The sequence below is a fragment of the Gallus gallus genome, chromosome 8, assembly GCF_016699485.2.
Source record: "Gallus gallus isolate bGalGal1 chromosome 8, bGalGal1.mat.broiler.GRCg7b, whole genome shotgun sequence".
Taxonomy (NCBI): domain Eukaryota; kingdom Metazoa; phylum Chordata; class Aves; order Galliformes; family Phasianidae; genus Gallus; species Gallus gallus.
Window position 1 is genome coordinate 6,307,082 of NC_052539.1, and position 15,054 is coordinate 6,322,135.

The window sequence follows — 15,054 nt, forward strand, 5'->3', positions numbered from 1 at the left end:
TGAGACTGAGATTTGTCAGTATTTCTTCCATTTCCCAACTTTTCAAATTGCTCTAAGGTAGCCTCAAGATTTTTCTTCATTACCACAGAAGTTCTGAGGATTCATTTTCAAGGAGACAATCAGGAAAGCCAAGCCAAGTCAATAAGCAGGTGAAATCAATGTCCAGGCTGGTCAGAGAAGATTGCTGTTCATGTGAAGCCATCAATTACAGCTTGGTCCTCTGGAAGCTCAGTCAGGTCTGAGCTTTTAACAGCTGCTATTTCTTTCTCAAGGTCTTGTTCTCACCTGTTGTCTGTTGCTTTGGCAGGCAGCACTCAGGTGTTTAAACCAGAGCATCGCATTCATTCTATTTCCAGCTTGAAATTTGTATGAATTTCCTAAGAGAGAAAGGTAGGGAGGGAAAAAAAAAAAAACTTAGGAAACACAACAAATACTACATTTAAATCTCATCTACAGTCAAAGAACTAAATCTGAATGCTATGAAAACACATAATAGCAAAAGGTTCTTGTAACTTTACACTTTGACTGTCACATGTGGAGGAGCTTAAGCAACTGTTTGACATAGTGCAAGAAGTCATAGCTTGTCTGTCTTCCTTTTGGATCTTGTAGATTTCAGCTAACACCAGTGTCAGCCAGAAAAACAACAAAACATTTCTGAGAATTATGTAACAAAAACACGTTTTTGCTCAGTGCCATTATTTCAACTTGGTACATCACCACATTATTTTTATTAAGTGCAGGACAGCGCAGAAATGCACTCTAGAAAGCTTCATTTGAAGATCTTTAAAAATCATTCCCAAATACACTGACATGATAGACTGTTATTTTCAGTATCTCATGTCAGACAGTGCTTACCTGGATTCAAAATGGCCAAATATTACAAAAGTGTTGCAGGTTGCTGTTACTGAGTTTAAGCTGTTAACCTTAAACTAGAACAGACACTCAGAAATAAAATGTACTCAGACTGAAAGTAAAATCAAATGAGGAATGTCAAACTCCTTTATCACAACTGCTTGTAATGCTCTTTGAGCACAGTTTGAAGCACTACGGACAAATCACAATTTCTTCAGTTTAAACTGAAACCAGGGCACTCACTATCATGGAATAAAGGAATTTTTTTTCCTTTTTTTTCCCCTCTCAGTGCAAAATAGTGAATTTTACTGTTTTTCCTGGCAATGGCACTGCATTTGAATAGCTGTTTTGTTTTGTGGTTTGTTTTTCATTTGGAGGGGAGAGGGGCCTGGTCAAGCATCTGGTGTTAGTGGAATAGCAAACTCTTTTCATAGCTACTTACATTTCCACATATGTGAAAATGCCTCTGAAAGACTAAAGTAAATACAGTTTGAAAGAATGAATACTTAAAACAAAAACACAAGTTGTTCCTTTGGACAGTACTTAGAACATCATGAAGACTAAGGTACGCAGGTAAACCTCAACAAAATCAGTGTTTATTCTGGGTACCACTGTGCCCTTGGTGTGAGTGCTGCCTACCTTTCTCCGAATCTGTCAATAAGAAGAGATCTGGATGTTCAGGGTCGTCTGCCATCATCACCATCCAGCCCACGACTGACACATTCTTGCTCGGGGTGGATTTGAACTGAAAATACAAGCAGAGATGTAAACTAGCATAAAGCCTTAGCCAGACTGACCAACTGCACAGAACAAGCATCCAAAAGAGCAGTTCCTCTCAGTGTCACTGCTAAAGACAAAAGACTATCATCAGAGGAATTTTAATTTAAATAAATTGAATTTGACATGGAATTCATGAAAACAGAACTTACCACAGTGAATTAAATTCAAAGGAAATTTAAAGGAATATCACAACCCATCAAACCAAGCACCCACCATCTAAACCACACTGCATGAATACTGCAGCATTTCTCTCCATGTTTCTGCTTGTGTGTGAGTACACCATCATTAAAAAATGCACTAAAAAACGCAAAGTTAATCCCCTCCACTGTTAACAAAGAAAAATTTAACTAATCTGTGCCACAACTATTCAAAGTGAGCATGTATATTCCAGTAGACATTTTTATTGACAAGATATCCAGAACGATGGGGTTTTCCTGTCTAGGTTGTCACTCATACATTGACATAACTTGTACCTCCATGTTTAAGCATGACAACTCTCTCTCCTATGCTACTCTCTCTCTTTACAACTTCTTTATTCTACTCTCCTTTTCATCCAGCTGAGCAATATTATTTTCTACTTCTCAGTACTCTCCTCTCAGTTCCAGGCAACTTGCCCATTAAATCCCACCTCGGCCATTTTCTGCTTCCTTCTCCCTGGTCTTCTCGTTATTAGTAGACCCTCACAATTCACCTCCCATGGCTTGCTCACTCATTCTCTCTTCAATATCTCTAATTCATTCAGTTTCCCTCAAGTCTTCAGCTGACAGATCTCCTCTTCCCACATTCACGTGCCCACCACAGAGTTTGCAATAAGTCCTTGCACTTCTCCCCTCTGTAATACTTAACCTCTCCACTGTGCCCATAAGGTCCAACTCTGGTCTATATTGTTATCAGATGCACTTTTGTCCCAGCCTTGTGAAATCCCTGTTCTAACCTCTTCATTAGCACAGTAATTTTGTCCTCTCTTTAATTACAGGTACTTTCAGAAGCCATACAGTTAAGACAATTTCACGGACATTTTCAGCCATTAAAATGAATCTATAATTCTGGAATACTTTTCATATTAATGTCTCATAGCAGACTTACAGCATTAAGCATTGAATCATTCCTGCTAATTAGTTTGAGAGTATCACACTCACTATAATGTCTATATAAGCTCACCTACCTGTGACTGGTCCAACACCCTACATTTTAAACCTCAATTTAAAACACATTAGAACTTTAAATGAACAAATGTTCGGTCAATACTTGAAACATGAAAAGTATTTCAACCAAGTACAAAGTAATTTAAGAGCCCACCCTCTATCTTCTAAACACAGCATTTATGTACCATCATCATTATGTTGCCATAGTGACACTTGCAGGAACCATTCCACAACAAGCTCCTACCAGTTATGTTCAACTATTTAAACATCAGTGGAAACAACACTTGGAAACTTTGAACAGATGCTTGAACAGACAGCTTAAATGTAAAAGGGGTAAAGACTGCTCTTCCAAAAGACTTGGCTGTTAAACTTCACATGAATGGTTTCTTTTGATTCCGCTATGGATAAAACTGTGGGAAAAGACCATTCCTTAGAAAATCTGTAGAATCACATATACTAAAGTTTTAAGTTATTGTACTGCTTCTGAGAGATAGACGTTTGGTAACAGCTCACGAGATTAAGAAGTACATTACATAGCTGTGTCATTACATTCACAGCTGGATAACAATTTATTTCCGCATACATTCAAGACTTATGGACTCAAGACACTGCCCTGAAAAATAAGATGAAACCTTACACTTGAAAGGGATCTGCAAAAGCAAACTTCAAGTAGTCTTACAAAGAATTAACAGGTTAGTTTTACCAAAGTGGAAATCTGTGCCACTAAGAATTAACTGCATCCACTTCTGGAGTGTCACTTAAAATGACACATTTGCTCTTTCCTATCTCAGTCATATGCTTCAATAATAGGCCTGCAATGTGCAAAATGATCACATGCCTGAAACTGCCAGAGCCTGCTTGTTTCATTTTTACTGCCATCTCAACTTACTGTTTTGAAAGTGCTGAGCATTCTTAATTACAATGCTTCTCTGGGAAGTAAAAAAGCTCCACACAAGGAAAGCATTTCCTGCTAGCATCAATCCATCACCACGTGCAGCACACGTCAGTTTCCCATTCCTTCGCACTGCTGGCTTTGTATTGCATGTTTACATAGCTCCCCCAAGGCAGTTCATTCTCCACTGATGCATGGAGCCACGCTAACAGCAAGTTTGCTTTGTTAATGTGAAGGGAATGAAAGCTTCATTGTGATTTAATGTTCCTGGTTCCTCAGCTTTTTTATACATGCCACTGGAATGAAACTCATGATATGCATAGAAGACCATAGCTCTAGTGTAAGGCTTCACAAAACTAGACTTGTTGCTGTTCTGAGCTCAGAAGTATTTTTACTTAAATGTTCAAATCAAAAATTCAATCTGCTGTTGAGCTAATATTCAAATCACTCTCTCAGCCTCTGAGCAGCAAATAAGTTTTCTAGAGTGGGCATAATCCTGAATACAGAAAGCAAAGGAAGGCTTGGAATGAACAACAGTTCACTCCTGACTGAAGGCTCAGAAAGTCTCTGTTGCTTTTCCAAATACCCACAAACATGGAAAAATCTCTCATGCATGCTATGTTGTCACAGAAACTGGCAAGATTTTTCCATCTCAATCATTATGAACAGCTTTTGATGGATGTACTCACATCTCTCCAGGAGAATACTTTTTTTTCTTTAGCACTAATTTTAAGTTTTCTATTTTTACTATTGTCCTTTTCTAAGGCTGTGCAACTACTGGTTTGCTCATGGATGCGCCTTTGTTGCTACCAATTAAACTTTCAGCCTCTTACAAACATTCCTCTGAGCTTCTCCTGTACCTCATCCTCTGGGCTCTGAAGTCCACTTGTTTGGTATAGACAGTTTTCCACTGCTGTAGTAACAAGTGAAAGCTGCTCCTTATTTAAAATTCAAAGGTTATTATATTTATTAGTCTGTCTTAGTAGATGCAACACAAGAAAATTTGTCTCATCCAGGTATCTACAGTATCCTTTACAGTAGATGCATATTTGCAGCACATCCTACACTGGAATACTCTTTTGCCTTTGACCACAGAAGAGAGAACAATGGGCTTGCCTGTGCTTAAAAGGGAGGTGATTTCTTGCCCATTTTGCAAGATTACATGCCATTTTTATGAGGTAATTTTCCAAAGAGGTTGGCTACTTTAAGCTTGGAACTGCTTTCATTGTCAGTGCATTCCAAGTCCTCAGTCTCAGTTGCCTGAAGCAATAGCAGCAGAACAGTCAAGAGCATGCCTGTAATCAAGACATATGTGCCAGGAGAGCTCTAGCCAGGAACGTTTATATAGCAGACTAACTATTGTTTGTTTCTAGCATTCCCTTCCACATCACCAAACCTTGGGCAAGGAAGTTGCAAGGACAGATGTTTACATGACAATGGTAAATGTCTAGAATACTTTAGCTAGGTAAATCTCAATGTATCAATCTTAGAAAAAGAAACCTGCTTCCCAGTAGACAGCATCATTCCTTTAATCCATTTAATATGGACAGTTACAAAATTCTACCCAGATCTAGCCTCCAAACTCTATTTTGCAGAATGGGTCTCTTGGGAATATAAGTGGACAGTATTTGCATAGTGAGCACATAATGATACACCAACTATCTACAGCTGACGGACCACCTACAATTTATTCTACTTCAATTAAACCTGCTTTCTGAAATTGTAGACAAATGTGAACAGGGGCATGACACTTGAGAAATCCTCTTCATAGACTGCAGAACAAAAGCTGAGCCTCTGTACAATAACCCTCAAGTGAAACTGATATCCCAGCCACCAAAAGCTGTACCAGAAGTGCAACACAAGTAAATGAGCTGAACAAAGTTCCTGACCATCTACGATTAGGCTGTTGAATAAACAGGAGCCTCTCCCCCCCTGCCCCTTGGCCAACCTCCTACGGCAGCTATTAGGTAAGCTTTCACCTTCATTTCACCATAAAGACTGTACTCAGAGCTATAATAAGCTCTTGAGAGCAGGAGTACATGTATATCCACTGTGAATGATTTGTTTAAAATAAATGACAGCCCAAACTGCAGCTGATAGGTATTACATTATTTTAATCATCCCTGCACCTGAGCAAGCAAATCAGAGACCTGGGCTTCCCAACACGCTTTGCAGCTGTGAACATAAGTTGTGTTCACTGCCTTCAACAGTTAAAAGACATCAGATGTGCACAGACAAACTCAAGGCAGTACTGGACAATTCAGTCCAATTCCACAGAAACAACCAGTGAAATAAATACATACTTAAACATATAATTAAGACCAAGCCAACACACTTCTAGCAGCCATTTCTCTCTGCTACCACTACGCTCCATCTCCCTTTCCTAGGGACTCTATACTGCTCAAACTCAGCTCAGTGCTCACAGCAGTCAGAAGCATGCCAGCACTACCATTTTGAATACATCCTAGCCTCAGTGTGCAAGCTTGGTTAGTAATCTGCCAGCTCATCCTTTGGCAAATAAATAGGGGAAGAAAAGGATGTGAGAAGTTTAGCTTCTTACACACTGCTCTCGGTTTGCTAGCAGTTCAGTTGTCCTAAGTATCGCAGCAAATCAGTGATTTGGGAGATAACAGTCAGCTCAACAGGTTCAGAAAATAATGGATACAACCACGTTACAAGACAAAAGACTCCTGCAGTGACAGATTAGATATCAACCCTCTTTTTTTATTATTTTTTTTTCACATTTGCTATCTTTTTACTTCATTTACTCTTCCTAAAGAAAGGGCAAAGTGATCTACATTAGTAAAATTGCTATTCTGAAAAAATGGATAAACAGATGGATGACATCAACATTCAACACCTTGACTTTCCAAACAACACCATTACCAGATGCCGTTTACCAGAACCATACAGTTCTTCCAAGCTCTCTAAACCCGTATGTCATTTAGATTGTTTTAAAATGTTCATATACAATCTCAAAATAACTTCTGATTGAATAGGTACAAGTATGGTAAACTCTTCCATCATTCAGTATTTTAACAGACAGTGGACAGGAGAGTCTTACAAGATGCATGCTCTGTTCTCGAAAGAAAACAAAATGTAATTTTGGCATAAGGCCTAAAGGCATAACATCATTAACAAGAGTGCAAAGCCTGACATTACAGAAATTTCTTTTCCATTTCTTTGTGTTTCCAGAAGGACTAGCAATTAATTGTTAGTGACACTGTGCCAGCGTAAGTTTTGGTTCTTTCCTTTGCATTTGCTTTAGTAATTCACATTTCTGCTCATAATAGTTTACAAGTCTGCACTTTCCAACTACCTTTACTTTTAATGAGACAGTCCTTCCATATGTTTTTCACTGATAGCAGAGGTAAATGCATTCATACAGATGCACTTTTCTGAAGACACTCTGGAGACAGAACGCCTGGCTCACAGGACTTTGGTCATACCAGCACTGCCATTCTTAACTAACAAGTTAGGGAGAGGATATGTTTAGCTTTCACCTAATCAATCAAAGCTAGTAGGGCTGGGGCAGATTGATATGGCAAAGCAGCTTTTCTACCAATAATTAGCTAATATTAAATTACCTTGAACATTAGAAGACTGCTTCTTAGTTATTTGCTTTCAGTAAAAGTGGAAAACACTCAACTGTTTTGCAGATTAAGACGGTACATTATACAAACTTTCCAAACTGAACAGAAAACTCAAATATTCAGGAGCCTACAAGTCAGAAACGTTAAGCTTCAAATCTTTGCCCTCTGAACATAAATACATAATAAATGATTAAATCCCCATATTTTGCACCAAAAAGAAAAAAGACAGTCCCCTTTCTAGGATCCTACAGCACATCTCAGTTTCTAAAATTACATAAACTTTATGCAAAGCAAATGTTCTTCAGTGACAGTTGTCATAAATTAAACTGAAACACTGGCCAAGGCAACTGTAAGTAATGGTTCCAAGTAGTGAACGAACTTGGAAAAAGACTCAAGTATCTCAAATTTTATCCAGTTTCCTAGCAGAATCTCTGGCTCATCCTCTTCCATTATAATTAACCAATGAAAACAGAAGTAAACTGCGCACATCGTGACATCCTTGGAACGGCAACAGAAAATTCATTTTATTACTTTCCCATATAAGAAAAGTATTTCTAGATTCTTTCAAATGAAGTTGCAGCAGACGAAAGGAAAGCCAGCATCATGTGATATGCTAGCTCTTTGTGTAACGTATGAAGTGTTTTGTAGTCACTTGTAGTTCATGAGATGAGATGGAAAAAAGATGGTAGTCTCATTTTACCACACGTATGAAATTGGTTGAAATCTATGCATGTTTAATGCCATATCTAATGATTTCTCAGTGACTTTTTGGTTTTCAAGTAGCAAACTCTTGCAAGATTCAGAAATCATCAGGAGATATGACTTCTACCTTAAAAAGCAGACAGACCCCATGACATAGTTTCCATCCTTACAGATGTACAAATTCATGGCATATGCAAAGCACATATTCCTGTTGTAGCACATAAGCATGCATGATATTTTCACTAGGGTGTATCTGTACGAGGTGAACCGACTGACTGAAAGACAGGGTAGTACTCACTAGAAATCATACTAAAATCTTATCTCGGGGTTTACATCAGGAAGTCATATTCTAATTTTGTTAAATGATACTGAAATATGCCTGTTTTACATACATGTTTTCTCTCTGTGGCCTTCAGAGATTTTGCAGCATAGTAAAAGAGTTGGGTTCCACACAATGCTACCCAGTATTTTGTCCAAGATGCTACCTGGGGAGAAAGGGGAAAAAATAAGCATAGTGTATAAAAGAAATGTTAAAGTATGCTTGAGTATGCTCGTCCCTTTTCTTTTCCATTTTATGTATACCCATAAAGCATACTCCTCTGACATGAACATCTATTTTGGTTTGTAATTAATCAGACACTTGCAATGCAATCACTAAGAGTTATTATCTACCAATAAACTGTAAGGATCCACCTATCGTTCAGAAAGATGAAACCTTTAAAGTTATCAGTATTTGTACAAAATTTTAAGCTGCCTTCACTTCTCTTCCACTTCCTACATCATGGGCATATCCTAATAAACTAAATAAATCCACCAAACAGAAGAATGCAAAATTTAGCAGCGACCCTAACGTTTATCAGCAAGGCAAAGCAGAACTGAGACACCTAAATCAATTGCATGTTTGCCATTTACTGTACTTATAATTGAGCAAAGGAAGAAACTGAGAAAATGAGGGCTTTCTTTTTCTTTAAATAAATAAATAAATAAATAAATCTTACTGTGGGTTTTTTGCCTTCTTTCAACAAAGTCTTCCTTCTGAGAACGCCTTGAATAGTAACTGCTCCTGGATACAAATGAACAGCCAAATCTTCAGATTCTAGAGAGCTGAAAGGAGCATGTGAAAAAGTATGTGAAAAGAATATATTTTTCCTAGTGAAGTTCTCCAATCATTACCTCAAACTACTGCAAACATCTGTATTTTAATTTATAATTGCCAGTTTCTAATTTATTAGACTTCATTGTGGAAAAGGACTTTGGCTGTTACGAGGAATTGCTGCAGTGGAATTCACACTCACAAGCAAAAGTGATCTGAAAAATTAGCCAAGCAGGTAATCTTTAATTAAAGAAAGAATTAAAGCCCAGAACAACTCAAAATCAAGAGCAATTGATTTTAACTGGCAAACATTTGGAATACTGTTGCTTTCTGTGTTAAAACACCTCCTTCAGTCCTTGCAAGAAAGACTGTGAATTTTCTGTTGTTTTTGTTAGAAACACTGGAATCATTAGCACATCAGAAAACAAAGCAAAAGCTCAAACATGCATAATCTTAAAAATATCCAAGAGCAAGAACAGTGAGCGGGAGCAGTAATAAAGAGCAGAAACCCAAACCACAGCTTTAAGGTGTTTTAATGCATCTGGTGTGCTCCTGATCCTGATCGAACACACATAGGATATAGGAGCAAAGGGCAAAAACAAATGCCAGCTACAGCACTGAAAAAATAAAACTTAGTTTTATTACAGTTACGAAGCTGACTGGAGCATAAGACATTTTCTATCAGAAAAATTCACAACAGGAATCATTTCAGTAAATGTCAGTCAGAGCATACAACTCAATGCTGAACCCAGCAGCTTTCTGGAAAAGCCAAGAAGTTACGCAGTGTCTGAAACTTGTTTTGAAGTAAGCCAGCATTTGCTGCTTTATCCATCCTACACTTGTACCTATTCAAAGTGAACTGGAAATCCAGCAAGCCTTTTCATTGCAGCACCTACTGAGGATGAGGATGTGGAGACAATTTTGGACATCAATGGGAACATGAGTTTAACTCAGTGAGACAATGCTTGCTTCTTAACATGAAATAATGCATAGTTATCTGCCATTTCTTTCCCAATTACAGTGCCACACAGCTGCAGACAATGTTTAATTACTCAGAAGAATCAGTCATATTAGTATATCAGCTTTCAAAGAACACTGTATATTATACAGAATTGGGGCCAAATTTCATGCGTTAATCAGTTTAACCATCTTACTTGTCTTGGGGAAAAGGAGTTCAATAAATAACCACTAACAAAGAAAACATTTTGAGTGCTATAGCCATTAGCACAAGAAGGAACTTCACTGTCTGCAGAACTACCAACAGTACTACACAGTGGCACGCAGTTAAAAAGCTACCAATGGTAAAATACCTTTAAGCATGGATACAGAGACCCAGTGGTTCAGAATTGGGATTTGCAGACCAGAATGAACAAAAGCCCTTATGATGATACAGATTAACTCACAGAAGTAGAAAGCTTTAAGTCTGAAGAAAAAAGGTCTTTACCTTTATTTATTTGGACGTGTAAGTTAAAAAGAGAACATCAGAAAACACCACTTAATTATTAAACCAAACCAAATCACCAACACCAGAGGGAAAGTTTGACACCTCTGTGTGCAGTGGGGATTGTACCTGCTGGCCTTCATGTGGCCTCGATAGCCATTTCGTGACACTCTTGTCCCCGGACCGAGAGAATGGTACAACCTGTTCCTGTTGGATTCCATTATAAATTGTATGTATTACATATACTTTTATTCACACAAACAGCACGACTGCTAAAACAGCTTAGTAATTTTCTTTTGTGTCCGTATCACAAAGCCAATTCTTCCACATAAAAAACAGGATAATTTTATTTACAAAAACACATGCAGAGGTAGATACCATGCCTTTTATTTGAATAGGTGTTCACTTCGTCAACACTCATAATACTGAAGTGTTTTATCAGCACTGAAGGCGACCATTGAGCGTAAAGCCTGTGTTTACTGCTTAGAAACTACATCTCTATAGAGAAGGCATATTAATAAAACGTTGATGTCTTAAAATTTTGACTAAGATGTTACTACAAAAAAGAACACATTTCTAATTCTATGAGTAGACATACACACACACAAGCTTTTGGTTGAAGGGAATCAAAAGCTCTACCAAAATACCTTGGGATTGACTGATAAGCACTGTTCTTAAGATACACTGCAATTCCCCAGTTGATATCCATGTTCAACTTTACACATAAGCTTCACATTTTAGAACCCGTAACCTGATCTACACTTAACCAGGATTTGTGTTCTAGGCCTCCATTTTGAATACTGCTTTGCTTTACTGAAAGTTGATTTTCTGAACTGAAAATATACTCAATTCCATTTAAATCAACAAAAATATCTCCACTTTGCACCTCCTATTTTCATCTATTTTTTTCTGATTGAAAGTATTATGCTGAAATCCAATTCTGCAGAAAGCAGGTGGTTAAGAACATGACTGAGAAGCTTACAAGCAGTATCTCGTACATAGTATAAACCTAACAAATAACCTATCACTCGTCAGAAATGCTTTGCATTAGCTGCAGAGGTGCATTTATATGGGCAGGGCGGTACTTCTGAGAATGGGAAGCCTAAAGAAGGAACACTGTTGTGTTCCAATCCAGATTCAGAACAGCAGGCAAAAAAAACCCTTAAAAGTCTTACAAAAGAGATGCAGTAAAGGTCCACAGTATTAAATGAGAAAAACAATGAGTTCATTGTTGTCATGGCTTTCTTTCGAAGCCAGACAAAACATTTCTTCTGTTGCAAGAGGGATCACCAACATGTTACTAATGAATTACCACCTACAGATAAAAGATATCTTAGAATGTATGAAATATTTTTTGTTTTTAAAGTACATTCAAGATTTGGACAAATTAAACAGTAATTAAGATGAAAGAAAACCGATAATTGAGCTGTATATATATGCATACAGGTATTTCACTTGCAAATGAAGTAAGTTGTTTTTCTTAACTTTACATTTCTTTTTTTCATAACAAGGAGGGCATCACTCTCGGATTTGAGCTATATAAGGCAAATCTGCTCAGAAACACTCAGGTTGACAACTACGGAGAATGAAGTGGCATTTCAGATACTACCCTTAAAATGATACACTGCCACAACCGGAAATTAAGTTATTTTAAGTGATTTTGATTAACCTAAAGGGATGCTCCAATGCTGAAAGTTCTCTCAAGTTTCAAAACAAGTTTACTTTATCCTTTAAAAGTATAGAAAACCACCACAGACTCCAATTCTCCCTTCTGCATTTTCCAGTTAAAAATATCTGAAGGGCTAGAAAAAAAAGACAAGGATATTTGATATTCCATACACTTCCTTCTGTCACCGGGGAAATACGCATCTCATTTCTTCCCTTTAGGCACATTATTTCTACTTTATTTCTATTATTATGCTGATTTGAGCTCCCCTATCCAAAGATCCTGTTTCTAAATGGGGAATACTGAATTCCCACTTGTATGGCATAGCCACAGTCATTAGCAACACTGACTACATCCCAATTTGCCAGTACCTATCAATTCCAGACAACTAATATTTATCCCTTGATTAATAATTCTTTTAAGAGTGGTAGCCAGACTGATAAAAATTGCAAGGATGTTCTTTCTAGTGATCGTACCATCTTAATATTGTCAAAAACATGGAACTTCAAGTGGAGCTACCCAAGTGCCCTTCTTAGGAGGAAGGAAAATACTGAAGGAATTCGGAATTTAGAGGAAAAAAATCTTCTGACATACTTATGTTGGACATGAAGCAAAACTTTTAACTAGCAGAAGCCAGGGCCAGTCAGCTCTCCTCACAACATGGATGAAAAAAACCCTGCTTTACCTCACAGGTCCACTCCAACAATCCTGGAGAGTGCTGCTGTTCTCTAGAATCATGAGATACACATTGAGACTTACTAAAACTTAAGGGGTATTTTTTTTTCTGTTACTTGAGGTGTACACAGCTGAATTCATCTCTTTGTCTAAAGCTTTCCCATACAATTTTTGACTGAATATCTTGAACTTGATCAATTTCATAATGCAGCTTTGAAGTTAAAGTAAGATGAAATCTCTGAAAATTCCATGTTGCATCAGAGAGCACACAAAAGTTACACATCTTTTTTCTGATCCTACCTTCTTGCTATGCTTACATGGAATGTTCTTATTTCTTACCTAATGAAACCTTGAGGGTGTTTCCTTGTATTTATAGCACGAAATATTAGTGTTCACCTTTGGCACTGAGATATCTTCAAAATTTTCAGCCAAAAAGTAACACAACTTGAATTGCTTACATAAATTCAAGTAGAACAATGTTTGTGATACAGTTCCTGACTAAAAATATCTTCAACAAAAAAACGTGTAACAAGCATGTGTCATAGCATGGCAGAAGTCATCCAAGGCAGTTCTGAAGCTGAAGGATAACCTGAAATCAAGTTACTGAAGCAAACTAAGCACTTTATGGCACATCTTATCAAACTGTGGGAATATGAAACTTCCACCTTTTTCTAAGGTGCAGCTGTTAGTCTTCTTCCACATTCTCAAAAGTCATGAGAAAGGACTCAGGCAATATAGCCTGAGTATTTGCAGGTATTTGGATAAGGGGCAGGATACTAATTCTGAACCACAAAAGAAGACTTCACTAAGGTTTGTTACCATGCTTTCCTATGTAACGGAGAGGCAAGTAACAGTGAACTCAAGAGGACACGGGAGAAAAACCAAGTGAAGATGTCAATGGCAAGAACAAACAGAACAAAACTGGATGAAGTTTCTCAGAGAAAGTGAAAATCAACAGGTTACATGAATACCATACACAAGATATGAAAATACATAAAAGAAGAAAAATCATTTGGGGTTTAATGATACTCTGGCTGATCTTTTTAGAAGAATTTGTGCAATGAGTAGGCATTCAATTAGACAAAAGTCTGCTAACTACTAGTGAGCAGAAGGTACTTCTCTGCTGCCTTACCAGATTCAGCAGTCCTCTTTAGAGTTTTATTAACATTGGCTCTCAAATTCTCACAAGTGATCTACAGATCACTAGAATAAAACATCATTTTCAGGATTGAGAGATATAAGCAGTAATATTTCAATAATGAAATGCAGTCAGAGGCAGTTCTTCTTACCTTTCAAATGCTGGCCAGGAAGTCTCTTCACTCAGTTCAGAACCATCACTGCTACCTTGAAAAAGATAAGAATGAAAGATAACTTCATTTCATCTTCTACAATTTAACTACTTCTAATATGGCTTTCTTCTCAGAGTATTTAAGATTAAATATGTAACGTGCTTCACCAAAACACTACAGTGAAAATGCTTAAGGGTTTGCTTCAGGAATCTCACATTAAATTGAAGTAGAGATAAAAATGGACTGCACATTGGTGTATGTGAAGAAGTTAAATATAAGGAATCCTAACAAGGGAAAGGACATTTTGAAAATGTAAGGATGATTGTAAATGCTGATTTGTCTGATTAACAGAATATGTACTTTAAGAAGTATTTAAAAACTGACAAGGTGGTGTCACATCTCGTGTTCTTCAAAATGAAAACAAATAAATTCATCAATACGTATACAAATCTGTGATCAGCTTTCCAGGAACCTGAAGGAAGTATCTGGCAAATATCTGCTTTCTTTCATGGCTTTAATGGGTACAATTTTAGCTGTTACAATAATTATAACTACTTCTACCTATACTGTTCAAGTAACTTCTGTCACTCTTTCAGGTACTTTTGAGGATTTATTGCTGAACTTGAAAATCTGCTTGCTCTCCCACCTGAATATATGAAAAAAGTTATTCAGAATTACTTTCAAACAAACTTAAAAAAACCCACCAAACAATCTGAATCAACACGCCTTACTTAAGGGTTCCCATAGCAGAACAAAGGCTGAAAATAACAGCAAGTTCCCTGTGATTTCATGCAGAAAAATCAGGAGGGCAGTCGTACCCTGAAGAGTTAAGCAGTATAAAGAAGCCTGGATATTTCTTGAGTAAATGCAGAATGAAGATGGAAGCAATTCTCACACAGCAGGGGCAATGCAGTCAAGAGCAATGA

The 15,054-nt window shown here is 37.3% G+C and overlaps 1 protein-coding gene across 41 annotated transcripts in view; it reads right to left on the reverse strand.

The window, feature by feature from the left end:
* RALGPS2 (Ral GEF with PH domain and SH3 binding motif 2) overlaps nucleotides 1-15,054 on the reverse strand; it is a 149,617-nt gene that overhangs the window by 3,580 nt on the left and 130,983 nt on the right. For 30 of the 41 annotated variants that reach the window (XM_046944389.1, XM_046944387.1, XM_040704549.2 and 27 more), the window contains 6 exons: nucleotides 14,129-14,183; nucleotides 10,628-10,705; nucleotides 8,963-9,068; nucleotides 8,357-8,449; nucleotides 1,492-1,597; nucleotides 286-377 (listed from right to left, as the gene is read on the reverse strand). In XM_046944389.1, the coding sequence (XP_046800345.1) occupies nucleotides 286-377; nucleotides 1,492-1,597; nucleotides 8,357-8,449; nucleotides 8,963-9,068; nucleotides 10,628-10,705; nucleotides 14,129-14,183 (530 nt within the window). The remainder of the gene's footprint in view (nucleotides 1-285; nucleotides 378-1,491; nucleotides 1,598-8,356; nucleotides 8,450-8,962; nucleotides 9,069-10,627; nucleotides 10,706-14,128; nucleotides 14,184-15,054) is intronic. The other 11 variants (XM_046944400.1, XM_046944401.1, XM_046944404.1 and 8 more) reach the window with 1 other exon arrangement.